This window comes from Pogonomyrmex barbatus, unplaced genomic scaffold (genome assembly GCF_055798465.1).
Source record: "Pogonomyrmex barbatus isolate J1 unplaced genomic scaffold, ASM5579846v1 scaffold2, whole genome shotgun sequence".
Taxonomy (NCBI): Eukaryota; Metazoa; Arthropoda; class Insecta; order Hymenoptera; family Formicidae; genus Pogonomyrmex; species Pogonomyrmex barbatus.
The window spans coordinates 8,425,161-8,445,999 of record NW_028297116.1 but is presented as its reverse complement, the minus strand read 5'-3'; the positions used below and the strand labels follow the sequence as shown (position 1 = coordinate 8,445,999).

At 36.6% G+C, this 20,839-nt stretch overlaps 2 protein-coding genes and 1 long non-coding RNA gene across 6 annotated transcripts; 2 read left to right on the top strand and 1 right to left on the bottom strand.

Moving 5' to 3' along the window:
• The first annotated feature begins 2,393 nt into the window (after positions 1-2,393).
• On the top strand, positions 2,394-9,781 carry LOC105427629 (mitogen-activated protein kinase kinase kinase 7). 3 transcript variants are annotated; one of them, XM_011639462.3, is made up of 9 exons: positions 2,399-2,653; positions 3,346-3,571; positions 3,654-3,771; positions 3,858-4,187; positions 4,370-4,482; positions 4,563-4,987; positions 5,104-5,206; positions 7,752-8,005; positions 8,149-9,781. In XM_011639462.3, the coding sequence occupies exons 1-9, from the start codon at positions 2,573-2,575 to the stop codon at positions 8,302-8,304; spliced, it is 1,806 nt and encodes a 601-aa protein (XP_011637764.2). In that variant the 5' UTR covers positions 2,399-2,572; the 3' UTR covers positions 8,305-9,781. The 3 variants fall into 3 exon arrangements, with proteins under 3 accessions (XP_025074169.2, XP_088933119.1, XP_011637764.2); XM_025218384.2 differs by lacking the exons at positions 7,752-8,005; positions 8,149-9,781 and adding an exon at positions 5,588-5,810 and having other exon boundaries at positions 2,394-2,653; XM_089076993.1 differs by lacking the exons at positions 7,752-8,005; positions 8,149-9,781 and adding an exon at positions 5,583-5,810 and having other exon boundaries at positions 2,395-2,653.
• LOC105427628 (uncharacterized) lies at positions 9,659-15,289 on the bottom strand. Its single transcript, XR_967911.3, has 3 exons — positions 15,149-15,289; positions 9,810-14,973; positions 9,659-9,730 (listed from the first exon to the last, which is right to left on the bottom strand). It is a non-coding gene; the product is annotated as an uncharacterized LOC105427628 (long non-coding RNA).
• Positions 10,697-19,880, top strand: LOC105427627 (putative sodium-coupled neutral amino acid transporter 11). 2 transcript variants are annotated; one of them, XM_011639461.3, is made up of 7 exons: positions 10,697-10,832; positions 12,620-12,673; positions 13,717-13,810; positions 13,967-14,176; positions 14,258-14,510; positions 14,597-14,945; positions 15,035-19,880. In XM_011639461.3, exons 1-7 carry the CDS (start codon positions 10,770-10,772, stop codon positions 15,488-15,490), a joined length of 1,479 nt encoding a protein of 492 aa, XP_011637763.2. In that variant the 5' UTR covers positions 10,697-10,769; the 3' UTR covers positions 15,491-19,880. The 2 variants fall into 2 exon arrangements, with proteins under 2 accessions (XP_011637763.2, XP_011637761.2); XM_011639459.2 differs by lacking the exons at positions 10,697-10,832; positions 12,620-12,673 and having other exon boundaries at positions 13,585-13,810.
• The last annotated feature ends 959 nt before the right edge of the window (positions 19,881-20,839 follow it).

Below are 20,839 nucleotides of genomic sequence, written 5' to 3'. Positions count from 1 at the left end.
TAATTCGATTTCGTAATTGATCTGGAGAGTTGCGGAGTTGCGTTAGTAAACGGAATATTGCGAGAGATAATGAGTAACGTCAAAGAGCAGGCGTATGAAATCCGTCCATATGCGGCAGAGATACGTATATTCTGACTTTCTCAGACTCGCACATCGGTCTAATCTATCTCCGTAATCTAACAAACCCTAATGTAACTTTGGCGTAATCCGCTATACTCCGGTGCGCTCCTCCTTGCTCTCATTTACGACGCGGCATACCTTTTAATTCCCCGTTCTACTTTTAAATATTCAGACAGACGTTAATTATTGTAATTTCTTTCCATTAAATCTTCATGTTACTAACCCGGAAATAGTTACGGTAATCCTTACAATCTAGTAACAAAAAAATTAAGTCCCGTGTCTAATATGCTTGTTCAGTTGGTTTAATATTTTTTTCTTTCTTCATAAAATAATAAACAAATCTGTGTTTATAATTTTCTTAAATATTAATAAATTAAATATTAATAACAGTAATTTTTAATTGAATCATATATTGTGATGCTCGGTAGTAGTTGCTACAATATAAAATGTCCCAGATGATCATAAAAAGCTTAGGTGACTTAATAGCGTTAATAGCGTAATCGACACGATATGAAAATTCTAGATGTTTAGAATCATTTGTTTTAAGAAGTGAATGTCGATACATACGTATAATATAAATAATTTATTTATTCTATCTAAAATTATATTTCAAATTTGCAAAATTCGATCAACAAGTTAGTTTCCGGAGTACAAATAATTCTAGAGCAAAGGGAGAATTCTTCTCTCAAAGGAAACAATCGTCAGAGGAAAATACTCGCACGAGAAAATTTGGCATTATTCGTAAACGTCCTTTCGTACGTTACGTCATGACTAGCACGCTAAGTAGGTGACCGGGAGGGACAAACTCGTGGTTGAGGGCTATGGGGACGAGGGACGCGAGAAGCAAGTCGAAGAGACGAAGACGCTACCGGTGAAAGCATGGGTCAGCGTAAAGGCCAGGCGTATATCTAGCCCGATACGAACAACCGCCATATCCCTAACTCGCAATTACACGCGCGTGCGAGTTAAGCTTAGTTTAGTTCGGCCGTAAGGAGCCCCGTTTCCTTCTCGCTTTCCTCCTATAACTTGCGCGCGCGCGTTGCCACATTCGCATGCGGATGTATTCGCGTGGCGTAGAAAACGTATCTGTACACATTCGGAATTATGCATTACGAATAACGCGGATGTTCCGCGAACGTACTGTTTCATTCGCGCCGTGTCGTGACGACACGGGATTACGATCTCTCATCAATTTATGTTCCCACATCTTGATCTACGTCAAGTATAAAAGGAGAGATGTTGCAAAAATTGTATCGGATAACAAAAGTGTATCTTGCGGACGGAGAGAAAGAGAAAGAGGGAGAGAAACATAATAAAAATGGAATAATAAATACATACATAATAAATACATACATACATACGTAAAGCGCTTATGTTGCAAAATATATATTTTTATGTCGTATTTGCAAAATATATATTTTTTAATACGAACGTACAAAAAAATAAATATATACTCTTTACTTAACAAAACTTATGTTTCTTATACTTCATGTAATTAAATAATCACATAAATGAAATAAGATATATTTAATGACTTGCGTTTGCTTTTCAATTTTTAATAACGAGATTATATTTCATTGTTTAATGAAAAATATCCAAAATTTCATACGTGTCATATTTAAAATAAAAATGTACGAACTGTTTGAATTCAAATCGAATCAAATGGAGTGAAATTTAATTCGATGCAAATGCGAATCAAATATATTGGATATTTTATAAAATTTATAAACTATATTTCATTTATCATTACATTTATGCTGAATTCAATTGCACGATAATTGTGTTGATTGAAAATTATATTTCGATGATTCAATTCAATTTAATTTGAGTTGATTCAATTTGAATTCGAAAAAAATAAGATTTGTATGTAATCCGTAATTTGCAGCTCTTTAGATACAAATATAAAACATGTTTTTGAATATTCATGTTCCGAATATTCTTGTCACGTCAGACTTCTTCGGTCTTGCATCCGCGTAACAAATCTTTAAGGAACAATGCATATAAAATTTGTATGTGCCTCACCTCCTCCTCTGGACATCATGCGTTCATGCAAATTTCATCGTGAGATTCTTTGTTCTTCATAATTTTTTTTATTTAATAATAATAATGTATATACGTAGATTGAGAGAACAACTCATTCCTGCATACTACAAATATAAATTGCTACCATAATAATTGGAGAACATCGCGAGTTTTTAACCGTACCACAAGCGCCATCCAGTGCCGCGTCATTCAACAAAATGCCGCGGCACTTGGCGGCAACTTCAGCTCAGTGGCGCTTCGCTCGTTCCGACGGAGATCGGCCGTGTGGTGCCCTTCGGCCCAATACGGGAAATGGCGATCTGCGAGGTTGTTTGAAGCCAGTTTGAGAGTAAACACACACAACTCGCGCGCGCATTCGCACTCGTTGATTAAATGTGCCCTGAAAATAATGTGATGTCGACTGTGTGCGATGGCAAAGAGCAAAGAGATAACCGGCCATCAGCAGCAGTTCGTTGAGGAAATCGATTATAATGAAATCGAAACGGAGCAGGTAGTTCCATCAACGTTTTGCATTTTCTCCTGCTCGTACTCGCCTGTAAACGCTCGTCGACTGTTTCTTATAATAATCAATGTCATCTCGATCCTTAAACATCACAGTTAAAATCCATTTTATGTCGTTATTGTTCCTACGGAGCATTTAATCTCGACAAGATAACCTCAAAGGAAGGAGGAAGACCGACAATTCATATACAATGAATGCAGAGCTCTGACTAGATATCGATTGAATTAATTGATGATTAATTTATTAAATAATGTTGCTATTATTCTGTTAACACGAAATTACATTTTCATGGAATCTTTAATTTTTTTGTCATTTAATGCGTGGAAAGAAAATTTAGAAATAATTGTATAACAAGAAAATTTATCAATCTATCAATTTTAATCTTGATTTAATTTACACATAATCTTTTTTTAATTCTTCGAATTAAAAGAAGATAAAAAGTAAATTAAGAGATTAAAGTTATTCTATATTAGTAGAAACAATCTATCAATTAATTGTTAATTAAATTAATTGATTAGTTAAAATTAATCTACTACTTTGTAGTCATTGCTATTCTTTAAAAAAACAGAGATCTCAGATGATATTTTTTTAACTCTCAGTTTTGATATGTATTTTATATCTTACTATGCAATTAAAACATTAGGTTATATCGTTTATTTTTGATTTTTATATGATTATAGGTAGTTGGCAAGGGTTCTTTTGGAGTTGTATGGAAAGGAAAATGGAGAGGGCAGGATGTCGCCGTGAAACATATAAATTCGGAAGGAGAGAGAAAAGCCTTTACTGTAGAGGTTCGACAGCTGTCCCGAGTTGCTCATCCCAATATTGTTAAATTGTATGGTGCATGTACCAAGAATCCTGTATGTTTAGTAATGGAATATGCAGAAGGTGGATCGTTATACAATGGTAATGTTTAGTAAAAAATTATTTCTTTTAATTATATCAATTGAATTATTGAAGATTATATTAGGATTTTATATGTACACAGTATTACACTGCAACCCTCAACCACATTACACTACCAGTCATGCTATGAGTTGGACTCTTCAGTGCGCGCGTGGTGTTGCATATCTTCACAATATGAAACCAAAACCACTGATACACAGGTAAAGGAAACATGCTTCTGATGATACCTTTTTGCATTAAAAAAAATTGTATCAAGAAATAATCTTGATAAATTTTTATCTCATAGAGACCTGAAACCACCCAATTTATTGTTAGTTATGGGTGGACAAACGCTTAAAATCTGTGACTTCGGCACAGCCTGTGACTTAAACACATATATGACAAATAATAAGGGCTCGGCCGCATGGATGGCACCAGAAGTATTTGAAGGATCTAGGTATACAGAGAAGTGCGATGTATTTAGTTGGGGTATCATTTTGTGGGAGGTTTTAACACGCAAAAAACCCTTTGATGATATTGGTGCTTCAGCCTATAGAATAATGTGGGCTGTTCATGTAGGACAAAGGCCTCCTTTAATAGAAGGATGCCCGAAACCAATTGAAGATCTTATGACTAGGTGAGAAAAAAGTGTAGTTAGTGGCATCTCTTGTTTTAATTTATTAAATCTGTTATATGCAAATTATTTTTTAACAAATTTTATATTATTAATCGATAATTTGCTTAAAAATCATACAATTAAGAAAAAAAAATATATATTATTAAAAGATCTATTTTATACGTTTATATTTTTCTCAACAGATGTTGGCGTAAAGCACCTGAAGAAAGACCTTCCATGGACGAGGTAGTAAGGATAATGACCGAGCTATCGGAATTTTTTAAGCGCCATTTAGAACCCGTTGAATATTCCTTAAGTATGTATAATACATGTTTCATTTACTGTATGTACTGTGTTTCATGTACTGTATATAAATATAATATATATTTATTATAGGTAGTGATGATGTAGATGAAAATGAAACATCGAAGGAAGATACACTAGATATAATCAGTACGTTAGATTTCCGTATGAATGGCTCTGTCGCGAACGACACTATTCGTACAATTCCAAAGTCTGTAGGAGAAACTAATGAATGTTTCAATGAAGAGAATTCATCGTCCCTTGCATTATCTCATACAATTCCGATCAGCAATAGGTCAACAAAATTCTCACCACAGCAAAATAATTTAGGATTTCAACGAATACCCGGTGAAAGTCCGGTATTGCATAACTTTCAGTTTGGCAGTGTGGACAATTTAGATCTTGCTAAATCATCGATTTCGCAAAATGCGACAGTACCGACGACATACGATAACAAAGTTCCCGCATTGCAAAATAAAAACTACAATTTTGCCCCATTGCACGTGGAGTGCGATTCGGTTGGTATTTATGGTATCTTGTATTTTTAATATAAATATATCCAAAGTACATAAATGTATTTGTCCCTCTTTTAAACATAATTAATACTCTTTTATTCTTGCTATTATTGTTACAGAATGCTTGGGATTTGCCGAGCTCGTCTGACACATCTTGGGAAATTCCAAATAATATGGCCGGATTGGACAAAGTAATTCATAAAACGAAGAAAAATAATCAAAGTAAGTGAATTATCGTGAACTTGATTTGGTTATACAGAATGCAAACACAATTTCTATCTAATATCTACTTACCAATTAACATTAAATTATTTGACAAACTAATATATTGAATGGAAAAATTAATATGTATAATTTATTTTAAATTTTATTATTGTGTATTATATCTTTGATATGAATTTTTATATTTATATATTCATATAAACTAAAAATATTTGTCTGAATATACCCGCGTAAAGTATTTTTTCGATTTTAATTAATCGACATTTTTTTGTACATGTCGACAAACATGATAATATATAGAATTGCTTCAATTTATTCGCGAATAAGGGAGACTTTCATGGAGTTTATATTCAAATACAACTCGAGCCTTTCTCAGAACAGATGCCGAAAAAAGATCGCAAGGAGGTTGTGGCACCAAACTGGCTGTCTATGCGAGACTTGTCTCTGTCGCATTAAAGGCACATTGCCAGGAACATTAACACAAGAATTATCTGCTTTATGCCTTATGTGGCAATCAATGCATGAGTCACATTGCATCATCTTTGAATGTTAGAAATATGAAATAAGTTGAAATATTGGCAAGAATTACATTTTATATAAATAATTCACAATATTTTTCTATTACCCTATAATCCTGATTGCATCATCTTATTTTTCGGCATAGTTATGAAAAAGGAGCGAAATTAACATATACTGGATAATGCGAAATATTTTAATGAACACAATACCTCAGGCGAGCTGACACGAACACGCATTTTGAGCTTACAGAGTAGCGCTTTGTGGTACACGAAGTAGATTATTTTCGGCCTAGAATATACTAAGCACCGCGCGCTGAGTCACCGGGCGCCTTCTTCGACCGCGTCTTCGTTTCTCGCTCGCGTTGACCAAGGCACGTTATTCATAATACGTTTCTACGTATGCGATTCGTCGTATTTATTATCTGATGCGTAATTACTCATGCGATCGGATGATTGCTTAATATTTTTTCCGTTTTTCTTGATTAAATATATTGTATGATGTGTGCATGTGTATTTGTATGTGTAATGTGTAAATATGTTGTAATCTTAAATATTTTAAATTTTACACAGAAAGCTTGTAAAATTTTACGTACATACACTGCTTTGTGTGTGAAAGACAACAATATTTCTTCGTGGGAAATTATACATTTTTGCATATAACGACAGTATGAATAATTAAATCGCGGTTAATTGGACGACAGCGAGAAGTGACAAGTTATGAGCTCGACATGCTATATTCATCGAGGGTTCGTCGATCGACGGAGTTCGCTGATGGTACCTTGGCAAAGGGCCCGTGTAGCCGCAATAGCAGCCGCGATGTGCGCGTGCACTAAATTTAACTGACGACTAATCGGTAGGACGTGTGACTCGCTTTTGATTGGCACGTTGCGACGACGAAGAGGACGACCATCGTGCCAGTAGTGAGGGAAACGCGAGGAAGAAAGACGATTGTGAAAATAGCGGAAGAACGTTGAAAAAAAAGGAGAAGGAAGATAAGGTAATGTGCGAAAGAGATAGAGAAGGATAAGAGAAGAGGAAGATGACAAAGATGACAGCAAGACATGAATAAAAAAAATCAGATATGAGATTCTCTCGAGGATGAATCAAGCACGAAGCGCGTTTTGTTCTTGGCTCGCGTATACACTCCGCGACGTTCCTCGACGAAGTTAAAGTGGGGGGTATTTAGAAGCAGGTGTGGCTGAGTCAGCATCCCCAATATAGATGTACGTTTGTTTAGTAGAGAGCCGACTCCCTACGGAGGAGCATCTCTCACCGACTGCAGGTCGCCAAGCGCGCAATACGAGCTCGATTTTATCGAGGACATCGATCGATCCGACCGGGAATAATATATCTTTTAACACATCCATTCCCGGATCATTCCACTGAATAAGCTGTTAGCGATATCACCGAGGTACATTACAAAGGTTCAACTTGGTGGAATTTCTGATATCGCCAATTTTCTTCTCACGTTGTCTCCGAAGTTACCGCCTTACTCCCTAGAACGGGGACACAAATCTAATTACGAGGAACCGAACCGAAGGAATTATGCCGACGGGCTCGACCGCATTGTCGGAGGATAATTGTGGACGTTAACGTTGTCGAGGTGATTGCAGCTCGTGGCTGCTAAGTGATCGACATGTGCGACGACTACCCGGAGATCGTCGGCACCGACACTCTCAAGCGCTGCTGGGTCCTACTGCGTTAGTACACCAGATCCTGCGTTATCAAATTCTCTATGCGAAACCAGTGTATTTAGGATTAAGAGAACTGCGTTCTTGGATGACCAATAAAAGAGAAATGCGCGGTAGTTAGATAACATGACTCGATTCTAGAATCTTCTGAACAAATTGCTGATGCAAATGTGTAATCTTGCAGAAATTTGTTGATGCAAATATGTAATCTTGTAATATTTTGAAAATATGCCTACATATACATATATTTAAACCTATATCCTTAATAATGTATTTATTGCAGGTCAAATAATTTCGCAATTATCAACATTTGTGATAAATTTTGGAATGCCGTAGGTAGCAGCACTACAAGTGAAGATTTGGGCAACGTTTGTCGCCTATTGGATGCCGACCTGAGGCCTCTCACACCCGATGACACGTGCAAACTTTCGCGAGAGATTTTCGAGGAGCACAAACAGATAGCCGAGGAATACCTCAAGGTCCAAACAGAGATAGCGTTATTAAGTCAGCACAAGAACGAGATGCTGAAGAATCTAAGCCTAGATAGTCTCCGACAGCAACAAGAGCTACGTAAGCTGGAAGATGAAAAGGTAGCGATTTCTCTTTTTGTATAAGTTCCAGAATATTGAATTCAAATGAATTCTTGTCAATAATAACGTAACTCTTGAGAGAATTTGTAATTTATTTTTATTTTAAATCTACTTTGATAATTAGCGCGATCGATGATTTATAGGAATCCCTGGTGAAACTATTTCGCAACTTGAAGCGACAATTGCAGATCATGAAGGATCAGAGGATCAACGGGGCACCGACGATAGGACCCGCCGTTTCCGGAAATAACGGTTGGGTTGTGGTACCCCACCCTCAAGATCCATCGAGGCATTCTTGAGATGCGACCTGATATATTCGAGGATCTCGATGAGAAGTGTACTTATGTTGTACGATCTCGATGATCGTACAACGGCGATGTGCAACGCGGATGGAATTACGTTAGGATTCCAATCTAATTTTGTACGAATGCAAATCAGCACCGCGTCACTTACTACCGATAGAATATGTAAAGATATATGAGTGGATACGTGATCGTCTAGCGGAAGAGTTTCCGATCTGACCTTATCGGATTCGCTATCTATAACATGCGGTAATCGTACAATTAACTTCCAATTTTTCGATGAATTTCGATGAAAAGTATAATTTCGAATACGCACTTGATACAGATACGCCTTCCGTTAAGTTCTTTTCCTCACAATAGCATCTTTTGTCTTCTGTACATCATATGTCTTCTCATTTACGATTAAAATCATAGAATGACATCCCAAGTATTGCAAATATTACATTAAGAGTGCTACAGAAGTTTTTTCGATTGCAAAACCTTGAAGGTATTCTTAACAATGAGTTGCAATCTAGTCGATTCATATTTTATTCATTCAAATCATTCATTTACATTTCAGTATATAAGATGTACTTTGTGTGATAAGCAGTTTTTATTATTTAAACTATCGTCTATCAGTAGAAAGTTTTATGTGCTAATTTATATGTTTGACATAATCACAGAAACTTTGGAGGATAAGATGAGAATCGAACAACAATCGACGAATATAATCAGTTTTTAAAAAATTATATTCAGATTTTATTTTTATATATATATGTTCAGTCATTTGGTTAAATTGATCACGTATCAAGGATATAACGTATACAAATATATTCATTATTTTTGATTAATTTGCAGAAGATTAAAATTTGTTTCTTATTTTTGATTTATTGCCTCGCTAATGTATAATTATTATAAATAGTCATTTTATGTCTCGCTTAAATGTGAGATTGACTTCTCTGCAACAATAGATTTAACAAGAAAAAATATTTAAATCAAATGTATTGATCAAATATACAAAAGCATGCTTGTGTTTCATTTAACAAATTAAATAAGTATGATGTCCGAAATTAATTTGTGAAAAGAGTTTGATTCTGAAATTGTGTATCAAAATTGTAGACCTAATTGAAGCTCGTTAGGAAAGTTGCGTAAATGATGATAATAATTATATGTGAACGAGCTATCTTTTCATAAAAGTTGATATGGCTGAGAAGTTAATTGGAAATGAATAAAGATTCACCCATGTTCACGATTAGCAGCGACTCAAGTTCGCAGCTAATATTTTGTTCCTATATTAAGTATAAAATGTAACAAAAGAAGTTATTCTTATGTATTACTTTGTCACAGTCCTAGTAACAAACAAATATAATTACCAACTCTGCGAAAGTTTCTCGATAGATTCTTTTCCGAGAAACTTCCTGTAATGTGAAATTGTTATCCGAACCTGAAAATGTAATATACAATTGTAAATATAATTTTGAAAGCTATCATAAGATTTAATCGTGTAAGATCTTTTATCATACCCGCACGATCGTCAGGACGTTCATGTAAATTTACGTATAAGAATATCTCATGGCGAACATATGTTATTGGCAGGTAACTTATAAAATTAAAAAGCTAATAGTTTAATGATATTGAAATTATGAAAACTACGGAAAATTCGATTTTTTTTTGTGCGTCTCAGATCCACTTTTGTAAACAGCGAGATGTCGAATCTATATTATACATCTGCATAACGATCTAGTGCAGAGACTAGCGCGCGCGCGGCTCCTGTATCTTACGCAACTGACGCAGAACGAAATCGCACGCAGAATGGAATATCAGTGGATTAGAACTCGACGTGAAAGATGTACGCCACAAAATCAATAAACTCAGCTCCCAATCATTCCCGCGCTCCAATATAATAGGGGAAAGCACGAGAGATAGAGAGGAAATGGAACACGACCGGTTAACCGGAGGAGAAAGCAGGGAGTGGGCAGAGATATGAATGAGAAGAGGGATACCGGGAAGGGTTCAAACATACGGGGGTTGCGCATACGTGGGTGTATATTGGTTGGACGAGAACGCGAGACTACCAATCCCGGGTTTACCGATAAAGAAAAGAGGATGAAAAATAGGGAGGATGATGGGATAGAGTGCGATTGAGGCTCTCAGTGGAGAGGGAGAGAGAGAGAGAGAGAGAGAGAGAGAGAGAGAAATTGGCGAAAATATATGTGCGCGCGTGCGTGAGCGGAGGGAGAGAATAAGAGGAGCGGATCGAGAGAGTAAGAGAGGGAGAGGAAGAGCGGTAGTCAGAGGGGAAAGACGAGAAGCGAAAAGCTGAAGAAGGGGTAGAAGATAGGCCAAAACTTCAGACGTCTACGGACCTGCCCGCGAACCTCGTTCCCTCCCTTTAAGTTTCACACATTTTTTTCGCACTATCATTTCTCCCGTTAGAGTTAGGCCGTCTTCTCCACGAGAGGATCCTGAATAACGTGATCGGGATGGTTCACGCCGTGTCCGACGAGAAGAGCTACATCCTGGACGCGAGAAAGAACTTCGAAGATGTGAGTAAACTGTTTCTATCTCGCTCTATTGAAGATATGGTCTACCATGTCGATGATCGACTACCTCTCCGTATTCCGGTTTTATTTCCGCGAACAAAATTATCGCCGGTATATATTCTGATAATTTAATGTCAGCAAAATGTCTCTTTCTTTCCTATGTATTTTTTTTTTTTAATCTTTCATTGAGATTTTTTACGCGAAGAAAATAAAAGTTATATTTAGATTTTTGTTATCTTGTAATTTACTGACACGTTACGATTTATTATGATATTTTATGATTATTTATTCAAATTTTTATTTAAAAATATTAAAATATGTTTTATGTTTAACAGGAGGATTTTATTGTGATTATTCAGTTTTAGTACACGGGAAAAATAGTTTGGTTGACCAAAATTTTGTTTTAAAAGGGATAAATTAGAAATTCCGATTGAAATTCAGAATTCAGAATTCATTTAAAATAACAAGATTTCTCGTTAATTGAACAATTGAAACTTCTGGTTGATTGAAAAATCTTATAATAATATTACGATAATTTCAATCGGAATTTCTGATTTATCTATTTTTTCCGTGTGTATGACTTCAAACAACCAACCTGAAACGAAATCTTATAATCTGAGTGCGATTGTCTTTATCAAATTATGCATTCTACTACATTTATAATAAATCACAATATCATTGTTTTTTTACACGTAACAAAAGATTGACTGGTTACAGTGTGAGCTTTTATTTTAAGCTTTTGTGTGTTTTTTTTTAGCACGGTTTGAAACACCTAAATAATTTTTCACAATAAACATAACAATTTCAACTAACGCGATTAGCAAAAATAACTCACTGTTTTCACAAATGTTTTCACAATAACAAAGGCTCGTTATTTATAACATAAAGCATAACAGCTTTACGATAAAAGAAATATATTTTTTATGTAATTTACGTACTATTATTTTTTCATTTAACTTGGAAAACTAATTCGAAAAATAAATGAGTCTCTCTCTTTCTCTATCAAATGCTACCAAGCAGATTAGCCGCCGCGCGGCTATCGCGCAACCCTATCGCGTGATTTGCAAAGTAATTTCGCGAACGACACGCCGGAGAATCGCAGTTGTTATCTCTTTTCGGTGGATGACAAAAAAAGTGCGCGAGAAAGTTACTACACGCCACTTTCGCTGCCTCGTTAATTCCGTATGCTCTTAATCCGCAGGTTTAAGCGTAGGAAAGTTTTTATCGCGCGTCTCTCGCAATTCTCTAAAACGTATAATCGAACAGCGCGAGTCGAACAGGAACACAAATGCAATTATGAAGTTTCTCTCCTTGCGAGCGCGGTGCCGATATCTTCGAAGATTGAAGTTTCCGTCGTCCTGAAAGGAGGGGGGGGGGGAAGCGGAAGACAGAGAGAGAGAGAGAGAGAGAGAGAGAGAGAGAGAGAGAGAGAGACGCGATCTCTTAACAATTCTATCCACCGTGAGAAATTTCCGCGATGACATTTCGCTCGGTACGCTCGTTTCAATCAATGCCTCCGGGATTCTTTCTCTCGATGAAGAAACGTCATGTTCATCTTGAACTGCCAATAAGGTATACTCATATGGGTGCATCAGCACCCCCAAACGTGCCGAACGAGGCAAAGTGTGAACGATGGATGAGAGGTAGACGTGGGGAGACGTGGGGAGACGTGGTTGACTCGTTGGGTTTTCTTTTGATACGCGTGCGAAAGAGGAATCGGATACGTCTCGGTAACCAAGAATCGTACGTGATTGCCGCTTGACTGACGTATTTTTTTGCAAATTTGACAGGAAGGCAGTATCGCATCGGAAGAGTCCTACGATGACATGAGACGACTGGTCAGGGTAAGAATTGCACGCCTGTTAACTATAGAAATCAGCAGTTTCCATCTTCCATTCCATTTTATTTATCGAGGCAACGAGCGATTAATCATCATGGATGCAGCTTCGTCCCGTCCGTTTTAATTTGCGAAGCTATCCCGGAGAAAATAAAAATCCGGAGCGTAAATATAACGTACGGGAAAGACTGACAGAAGCGTGAGCGAATCTTCTCAAGAAGCGTAAATTGAAACGTCGGAAACATAAAAGAAGCGTTTACTTCTAAAATTCTTCTCGTTACGATCTTCCAATTTACTAGAAGAACAAAAAGTCACGATGACATCAAAATGAATTTCGCGAAATGGCGAAATGACAATCATTTTGAAATGATAGACGACACTTTGACATTATTTCGACGTCATCGTGACTTTTTGTTCTGCTCAAGTTCGTTCACGCGTCCGTTCACTCTCTCCTTACGGATTTTTATTTTCACGAAGGTACGCGAGATATCTGCCACGAACAACAAGCGGATTAGCTGATGCGCGACAGAAACGTTCCGAGTAACCTCGCTGATATCGGCCTATCGATTGGTCCCGCGTAATGTTGTTCCGACGGGACGATGCACTCCTTTGACGTTCAATTTGTCAATTTGTCACGGCCGTTGGCCTACGATCTGGCGCACGTGCGCTATCGTCCCTTGCTCGAGCTGCGCCGAGACTTGAGCTTCTTTTATCGTCTCGCCCCTCCGCTCTGCCTTCGTTGTATCGCTTCGAATTATTCCGCTGGCTGTAATCGTTTAGCTTAGACAGACTAATCTACCAGATTTTCTATTTTTATTATACGTGGCGGAATCTCGAAAAACGGCTCCCTCGCTCGCTCGTCATGTCATTAATATTCATCAGCATCAAAAATATACGGACGCTCGTATATGTATATTCATGGGTATGAGCGCGAACTCGTACGTAGCTCTAATTAACTCTAATTATCGCGAGACTTTGAATGCACCGACAGTCTCCCCGCGCTTATCACCTCAAAAGACACTTGCGATAAAATATTGTAATGTATTGCAGGACGAAGAGGTGGAGGATAAGTCCAGCAAATTTAGCAGCCTGCCGCTCGCGAGTTTCAATTTCATCAATTCCATCATCGGCAGCGGTGTGATTGGTAAATGAAAAAAACAAATGTATTTTCGCAACCCCGCAGCAAGTTACTATATGAAAAATCATAAAAAAAGAAAAAAGAAAAAATCTCCTTGATATCCGTAAGATTTAAATCATCTAATATCGATCTAATATCGCTAAAGAGAGATAAATTTTTCAGGAATACCATACGCTCTGCATCAGGCCGGCTTCGGTCTCGGGATCGCTCTGCTAATTTTAGTAGCGGCGTTGACTGACTACTCGTTAATTCTTATGGTGCGAAGTGGACACATTTGCGGTGAAATGAGCTACCAGGGTCTGATGCGAGCGAGTTTCGGTCGGGCCGGTTTCTACATTCTCACGGCATTGCAATTCATCTATCCGTTCATAGGTATGTCGAACTTCGTATTGACGAGTACGTATTTCTTTTGTCAATGACAAAAGATCTTTTATCAATGATTTTACGTTGCAGCCATGGTCTCTTATAATGTTGTCGTCGGCGATACGGTCACGAAGGTTTTGATTAGAGTAACGGGGATGAATGAGACGAACATTCTCGCTCATCGACAAGTTGTTATCCTCCTGGCAACCCTCTGCATCACTATCCCATTATGTTTGTACAGGAATGTCGCGCGATTAGCAAAAATCTCCTTCCTCTCCCTGGTTTGCGTCGGATTCATTCTCCTCGCCATCTTCATCCGGATGAGCACCATGTCCGCCATAGTGTAAGCGAGAATTTCGCCTGTGCACGGGAAAAAATTCAATAACTTCTGTAAAATCTATGTATAATCATAGGTCTAATTGATTATAGCCCGAGTCAGAAGGACAGTTGGAGATTTGCCAATTTTCCCGGTGTCGTCCCGTCCGTTGGTATAATGGCGTTCGCCTTCATGTGCCACCATAACACCTTTCTGATTTACGGCTCGATCGAGAGAGCGACTCAACAGAAGTGGGACGTAGTAACGCATTGGTCTCTCTTCACATCCTTTTTAATCGCCGCGGCCTTTGGGATCATCGGCTACGCGACTTTTACCTCATTCGTTCAGGGCGACCTCATGGAGAACTACTGCTGGGACGACGATCTGATGAACTTTGCTAGAGTCATGTTCAGCGGCACTATACTTCTCACCTTTCCGATCGAGTGCTTCGTTACGCGCGAGGTAATGTTTCTCTTATCCTCTTACACTTCTGCACAGACAGAAAATCTACTCAATTATTATGATTACGATTTACGATCGCCATGGTTTAGGTGCTCATGACAGCAATCAAGGGCACAGACGAATTGGAGGGACACGAGGCTTACGTGCCTAACTCGGACCGCAAGTACCTGATAATCACCTTGACGATAGTATCCGTAGCGTACCTGATTTCCATGTTGACGGACTGCCTCGGCGTCGTCCTCGAGTTGAACGGCATCCTCGCCGCGGTGCCGCTCGCCTATGTTCTACCCGGTCTCTGCTACCTCAAGCTCGAGGAGGGGCCCATCCTCTCGTCCAAGAAGCTTCCGGCGCTCGGTCTGATGACTGCCGGCATTCTGGCCGCCATCTCCGGTCTCCTGCTGATCATAATTAATAGTAGTTCGGCCGGTACTTGCTTTCACGGCAAGATAATGCCGTACTGCGTCGAGAATTCGACGACGATGCAACTCGACGCGACTACAATGTCCAACAACTTTATCCTCACCAGCACGGAGCCCGGGATCTAAACCTTAACGGACGAGCACGGTAAACCTTTAGCCTAGTCATAAGTCTGCCAAATTATCGAATGAAAGTATAGCATAATTAGGCTCATGGGATAAATAACGGCATAAACAAATAAGAAATAATTTTAATCGCTGGAAGAAATAAGATAATAGCACGTATACACATATAACGATATCAAATGGAAAAATTGGGATTTGGTATTGGCTTATCGATATACCTATATTTTGACGCAATGTATCCGGTATATGATTGCTTCGAAAAATTTCAAAACGTGACATTTTTATATATTACAAACTTGCAAGATAAAAAAGGATCGAAGATTTTTATTAAGCAAAACGGGATTTCATCTGTGAATGGACGCATCATTTTATTATGAGGATTATGACTGTATGTTAGGAAAATGAAACTGTTGGTGAGTCAGGTTAAAGAGAATAGCGATTACGCAACGCTACTATAGTGTCTCAACTATAGTATAGTGATCGATAGATCTTGCGAAAAGATTTTTTGCTCTAATAACAAGATAAAATTTAATATTAAATATGTGGGACGCAATCTACAGGAAAACTTGAAAGAAAAATATTACATTAACGATCGGGAATATTTAATTACATTGGGTAATTAAATTGTTTCCCACTACGATTTCACTTCACGATATCGTGATATAATTGGGAGATGAATTTTAAACTGCAATGCTCGCAATATAAAATCAATGCAATATGGAATTCGAGCGAGAAATCCAAAAATTGGCAATAGGTATATGTAAACGTTCTCTTTCCGTCGTTTAATGAAATATATAGATCTATGAATGTTTGTCGCACGCAAGTTTACAGAGTAAAATCGCAATCTTTCAAATTAGTCGTGTGCACAATGAGCTTGAGATTCGCGACTGAAGACGATTAATTATTTCTCCGCGATGCACATTGTTAGAGAGAGACAAAATTTTAATGTACCAATCGAGATAACTTTATTGAACTTCCTATATTATTATTATATGGAATAGGATTCTTGTATTTAGTCCTAATAAAATTCCAGAGATAAGGCTCTAACGGGAAAAAATCTTGGTGATTACAAAATGCGCGAATTTTAAGGAATAATTATCGCAATTAGAAAATTGTGATTAGATAACTAATTTATAGAACGCGTGAGCTAAATATCTCATTATATTTTTAAAAAAGATGTTGAGCAGACAAATGATTTATAAATGAGAAGATATATGTATACATACATACATACATACATACATACATACATACATATATATCTATACATATATACACTACACATATGGACACTGTGTTTATATTTTTTCGTGATAAGAGACTATTGAATATTGAAAGTATACAAACATTAAAATTTCATAAATGATAATGATTCGATAATTAGCGACTTAAAAGGCGCCTCTCCAATATGTTTTATGTTGCTTAAATTTTTGATGCGCTTTACATTTTATTATCTTGTAAAAGAAGAAAAATTAGCGCAGATTATTTTTTAGTCTTTTCATGAGAAGAATTCGTGAAATTATTTTTAAAAATATTTTTTTATAAATATATATAAGCTTTTTGGATACAATTAAGCTTAAGTATTGTTTGCACAATATGACAAAAGACGAAATCAAAAAGAATACAATATCGTAAAGTAGACAAATAACCGTGATAAAATCTCGAATGCTGGTACAATCCAAATACATTTCCAATATTTCTTGCTTACAAAGTTTAGTTAAATGACAAAAGATTTTGTCTCTGAATATTACATTGCATTTTCGCAATTTAGGAGATAAAGAAACATAAATGATAAAAAGGAAAGGGAGCCGTAGTAAAAATGAAATATTTCTAGTGTATATCAAGACATTACAAAAACCACAATGGAAATGACACAATTACGGGGAGACAGGAAATTTCCGCTTCCCGAAATGACGCTTTACAGAAAACACTGATGAGAGAAAGATCGTACATACAAGAAGAAAGTATTTATCGCGCATGTTTCGCATATTATAGTACATAAGGAAGAAGAATATATTTAATCCATTACGTATATATTTGATGAATATAAAAAAAGATATATTTAAAAAAAGCCTATTTGAGATAAGAAAGAATCTAAGTTGATACAGGGAGAGTCTTTTGTCTCGGCCTAGAGAAAACGGAGTGTATTATCCGTGAATATATACGCGCAAAATGAGTCAAAAGATGAGAAACAGAAAGAGAGAGATTCACGTATAAATATGTATATTTACATATGTTTTATGTGTGACTTGATGCGCGTACGTAATCTCACGCACATACACACACACACGCTGTTTCGTGTCGTGGTGCAACAGAAGTCTCGTCGAGCGACCAAACTTTCGCATTACGTTGAAGCGACGTGTAGACACGCGCTATATACTTGTGATGTTCTTTGTATAAATATATGTATAATTTAACGGCGTGGCAAAATGTGTAAATGTAAAATCCGTAGCACAGATGCGAGAGGAAAAGTCTTGCGTGCGCGTTTCACAGGGATGCTCTGAAATCCGCATTGCCCTTAAAAATCCTTCTATTCGCTTCAAGTCAATCCCCTTTGCCGATCTCCTTTTTGCCCGCTCGTAATGCTCGACTTGGCGGTTCGACAAATATTACGTGGTTGTGAGAGCGCTTTGCAGTACCACCGTAATGTTAAGAGATTACCGTTATTGATTTAGATACCAAACACGCACGCGCGAACACGACTGGAACACTTACATAAGTAATGAAGTTACACGCGTGGATGTGACACTTCTTATAATTAAAACATGCCGACATGAAGACCTAGACTTTTCCTTTCGCTCTCAGTAACGTGCTGAGCAAACGTATAATTTAAGACGAACTCTCTACAAACAAATAAGACACATCTAAGCGAGTAATAACCTGGATTGTTCTGTGATATTATTTTTACTACGCTTTCTTTATAATTCGTTTCGACAACTTGCTACGACGCAGAGATAGAATTTTAAAACTACGTCTGGTACCTGTGAGCGCTTTGAAAGGCCAAAGATCAAAAAGATTTTGATTCACTTATGAACGACAGACTGATCTTTTTACGCTTGAAGATATTAAATTTGATAATTTCGCATTGCGAGACGCTGCGTTGTAAAGCTAGTATCAATCTGTTGCATCCGAAAAAAATGTTACAAGTGCCAATTTCGAGGAAAAGGGGAACGGAAGATTTATTAGAATTAACTCTCAATGTCTCTCAATGTTCGTAAATACTTGAACGTATTACTTACGACTACTCTATTGATGTTGAGTAAACTTTACATACCGGGATTATTAAATATAGAATAGGATGAGGAGAAAGAGTCGAGACAAGGCCTTCAAATTCTTTCTCCAACATTCAAACATCAAAGAAACATTTAAAAACAGACAGGCATTTAATACATAACGTAATATTAAATTTTAAAGCAAAAAATATATTTAATATATGCGCAATAAATCTGTTATATGCATTTTTTATAAGATATCTACGTCACATGTATAATTTTAAATGGAATTACAAATCATAAAAAATTCAGTAATTTATGAGAGAGAAGAGATATATATTTTATTTCGATGCAAATTTTTAATTTTTTAATAACTTTAATTTAGCACTCTTATATTTAAAATAATATGATAAATTGATTAATATTAAGGAAATGCATAAAAAATATTTGTTTGAGAATTCTAAAGTAAGACGCTTTCTCTTCATTCTACAAAAACATATAGTTTATTATTCGTGCAATATTAATTTTACACGTTCACACACACACACACGCACGCACACACACACACACACAATTTCACACATAATTTCACTAATTTAATATTTCTCGATATTTCAAGCAAAACGTTTGACTTAACTTAAACATTCTTCAACATCATTGTAAAAATAAATCGCAGTTTGCGAAGCGTTTCGTATTAGTTGAAGATTATTAGGAGAAAGAGATGAAATTTTCTCCTCAAGTACTTTCTCGTGAAAGTATATAGAATTGTGGATCACGCAATGGAGGAAAAGAAGACGTTAAGCGTGGGAAAAATGAACCGCGACGTAATTTCGCGACGTAAAATGGGAGGAAAAGAGCGCGTTTCGCAGAGTTGTTCCCGAGCTGTGCGCTATGTGCGTGCGACACGCGCAGACGCGTGTGTATGCGTGTGCGTTTCGCCGACCACTACGCGAGGGCGAATTGCGCGAGAACTTGTACCTTGCAAAACGGGGCGCGTTATCGCGCGTTATTCGCCACCCTGTCGCGGGTCTTCCGACCACGTTTATTCTGTGATAGACATACATGCGTTTACAAAACGGACGTGCGGGTGTGCGTAATGCGTTCGTACCCGCGATGCTGCGCTATGATGTTACCTAAGTTTATTTCGCGAGAAATAAGATGAACTGACGATTAATGCAAAATATTCTCTCTATAATTAATTTCCCCCTTCCCGCATACCTGTCCTCGTAGCCAAGGACTGAATGTAGAAATAATTTCGCTGCTGTTTGCATGCGTTTGGGTGCGTACATTCTGTTTCTTCGCGTGTACTCTGTTTTTATATGTAATTACATTGCTAAAAGTTCCTAAGATTGCATCACATCTATTTTAATAATTGTTATAATTTTTTTTTATTTTTATAGTAAAAGATTTATGAAAAACTTATAGATTATTTCAAATCATATTTAAAAATAATACAAAAGATTTAGCGGCAATAATAATAAATAAGTAACAGTATTTATGCTTTAATAGAAATGTGTTAATGAAAAAAAAAATTGAGATTTTTATCATTATTTCCTAATTTCGATTAAAATACATTTTCGTATTTAAATAATTTTTTACCCAGATTCTAAATCACCGCAAAATGTTTTGTACTTTTAAATGCGACCTAGAATAATCTATAATATTTTTACTATAATTAAAAATAGGTATATTATATCGTTAATTATACATGTTGAGTATCGATGTTTAACCAAAAATTTTATAATACCGGCAATATACGCAATTTGTCAATAATTTGTCGTATTACTATTATATCGTATGACAAATGTTGATAGGTTTAATAAGATTCTCATAACACTCTGAGATATCATATATGTATTGTATATCTCGTAAAAAAAAGAAAGTTACGAGAAAGAAACAATATTAATCAATCAAATGGCTGGATTCCATAAAGCGCATATATATATATACACACTTTGTTATAGTAAACGTGACATAAACTATAAATAAATGCACGCGCTTTACAGAATTTAGCTAATGCTTGGATTTCGTGTTACATTTCTCTCTTGTAATTGATTTAATAATCTCGACGTAATATGCTTCGGTAATATGCTTACGTCATATCTATTTATTTCGATCACTTTTCATAATCATGTAAAAT

Excerpts from the sequence above, each read along its gene's own strand:
- LOC105427629 (XM_011639462.3), top strand. The coding sequence starts at position 2,573 with ATGGCAAAGAGCAAAGAGATAACCGGCCATCAGCAGCAGTTCGTTGAG. Across the intron at positions 2,654-3,345 it reads ATGAAATCGAAACGGAGCAG|GTAGTTGGCAAGGGTTCTTT; the intron begins GTAGTTCCATCA and ends ATATGATTATAG. Across the intron at positions 5,207-7,751 it reads AACGAAGAAAAATAATCAAA|GTAGCAGCACTACAAGTGAA; the intron begins GTAAGTGAATTA and ends GGAATGCCGTAG.
- LOC105427627 (XM_011639459.2), top strand. The coding sequence starts at position 13,585 with ATGGGTATGAGCGCGAACTCGTACGTAGCTCTAATTAACTCTAATTAT. Across the intron at positions 14,177-14,257 it reads ATTCATCTATCCGTTCATAG|CCATGGTCTCTTATAATGTT; the intron begins GTATGTCGAACT and ends TTTACGTTGCAG. Across the intron at positions 14,946-15,034 it reads AGTGCTTCGTTACGCGCGAG|GTGCTCATGACAGCAATCAA; the intron begins GTAATGTTTCTC and ends GCCATGGTTTAG.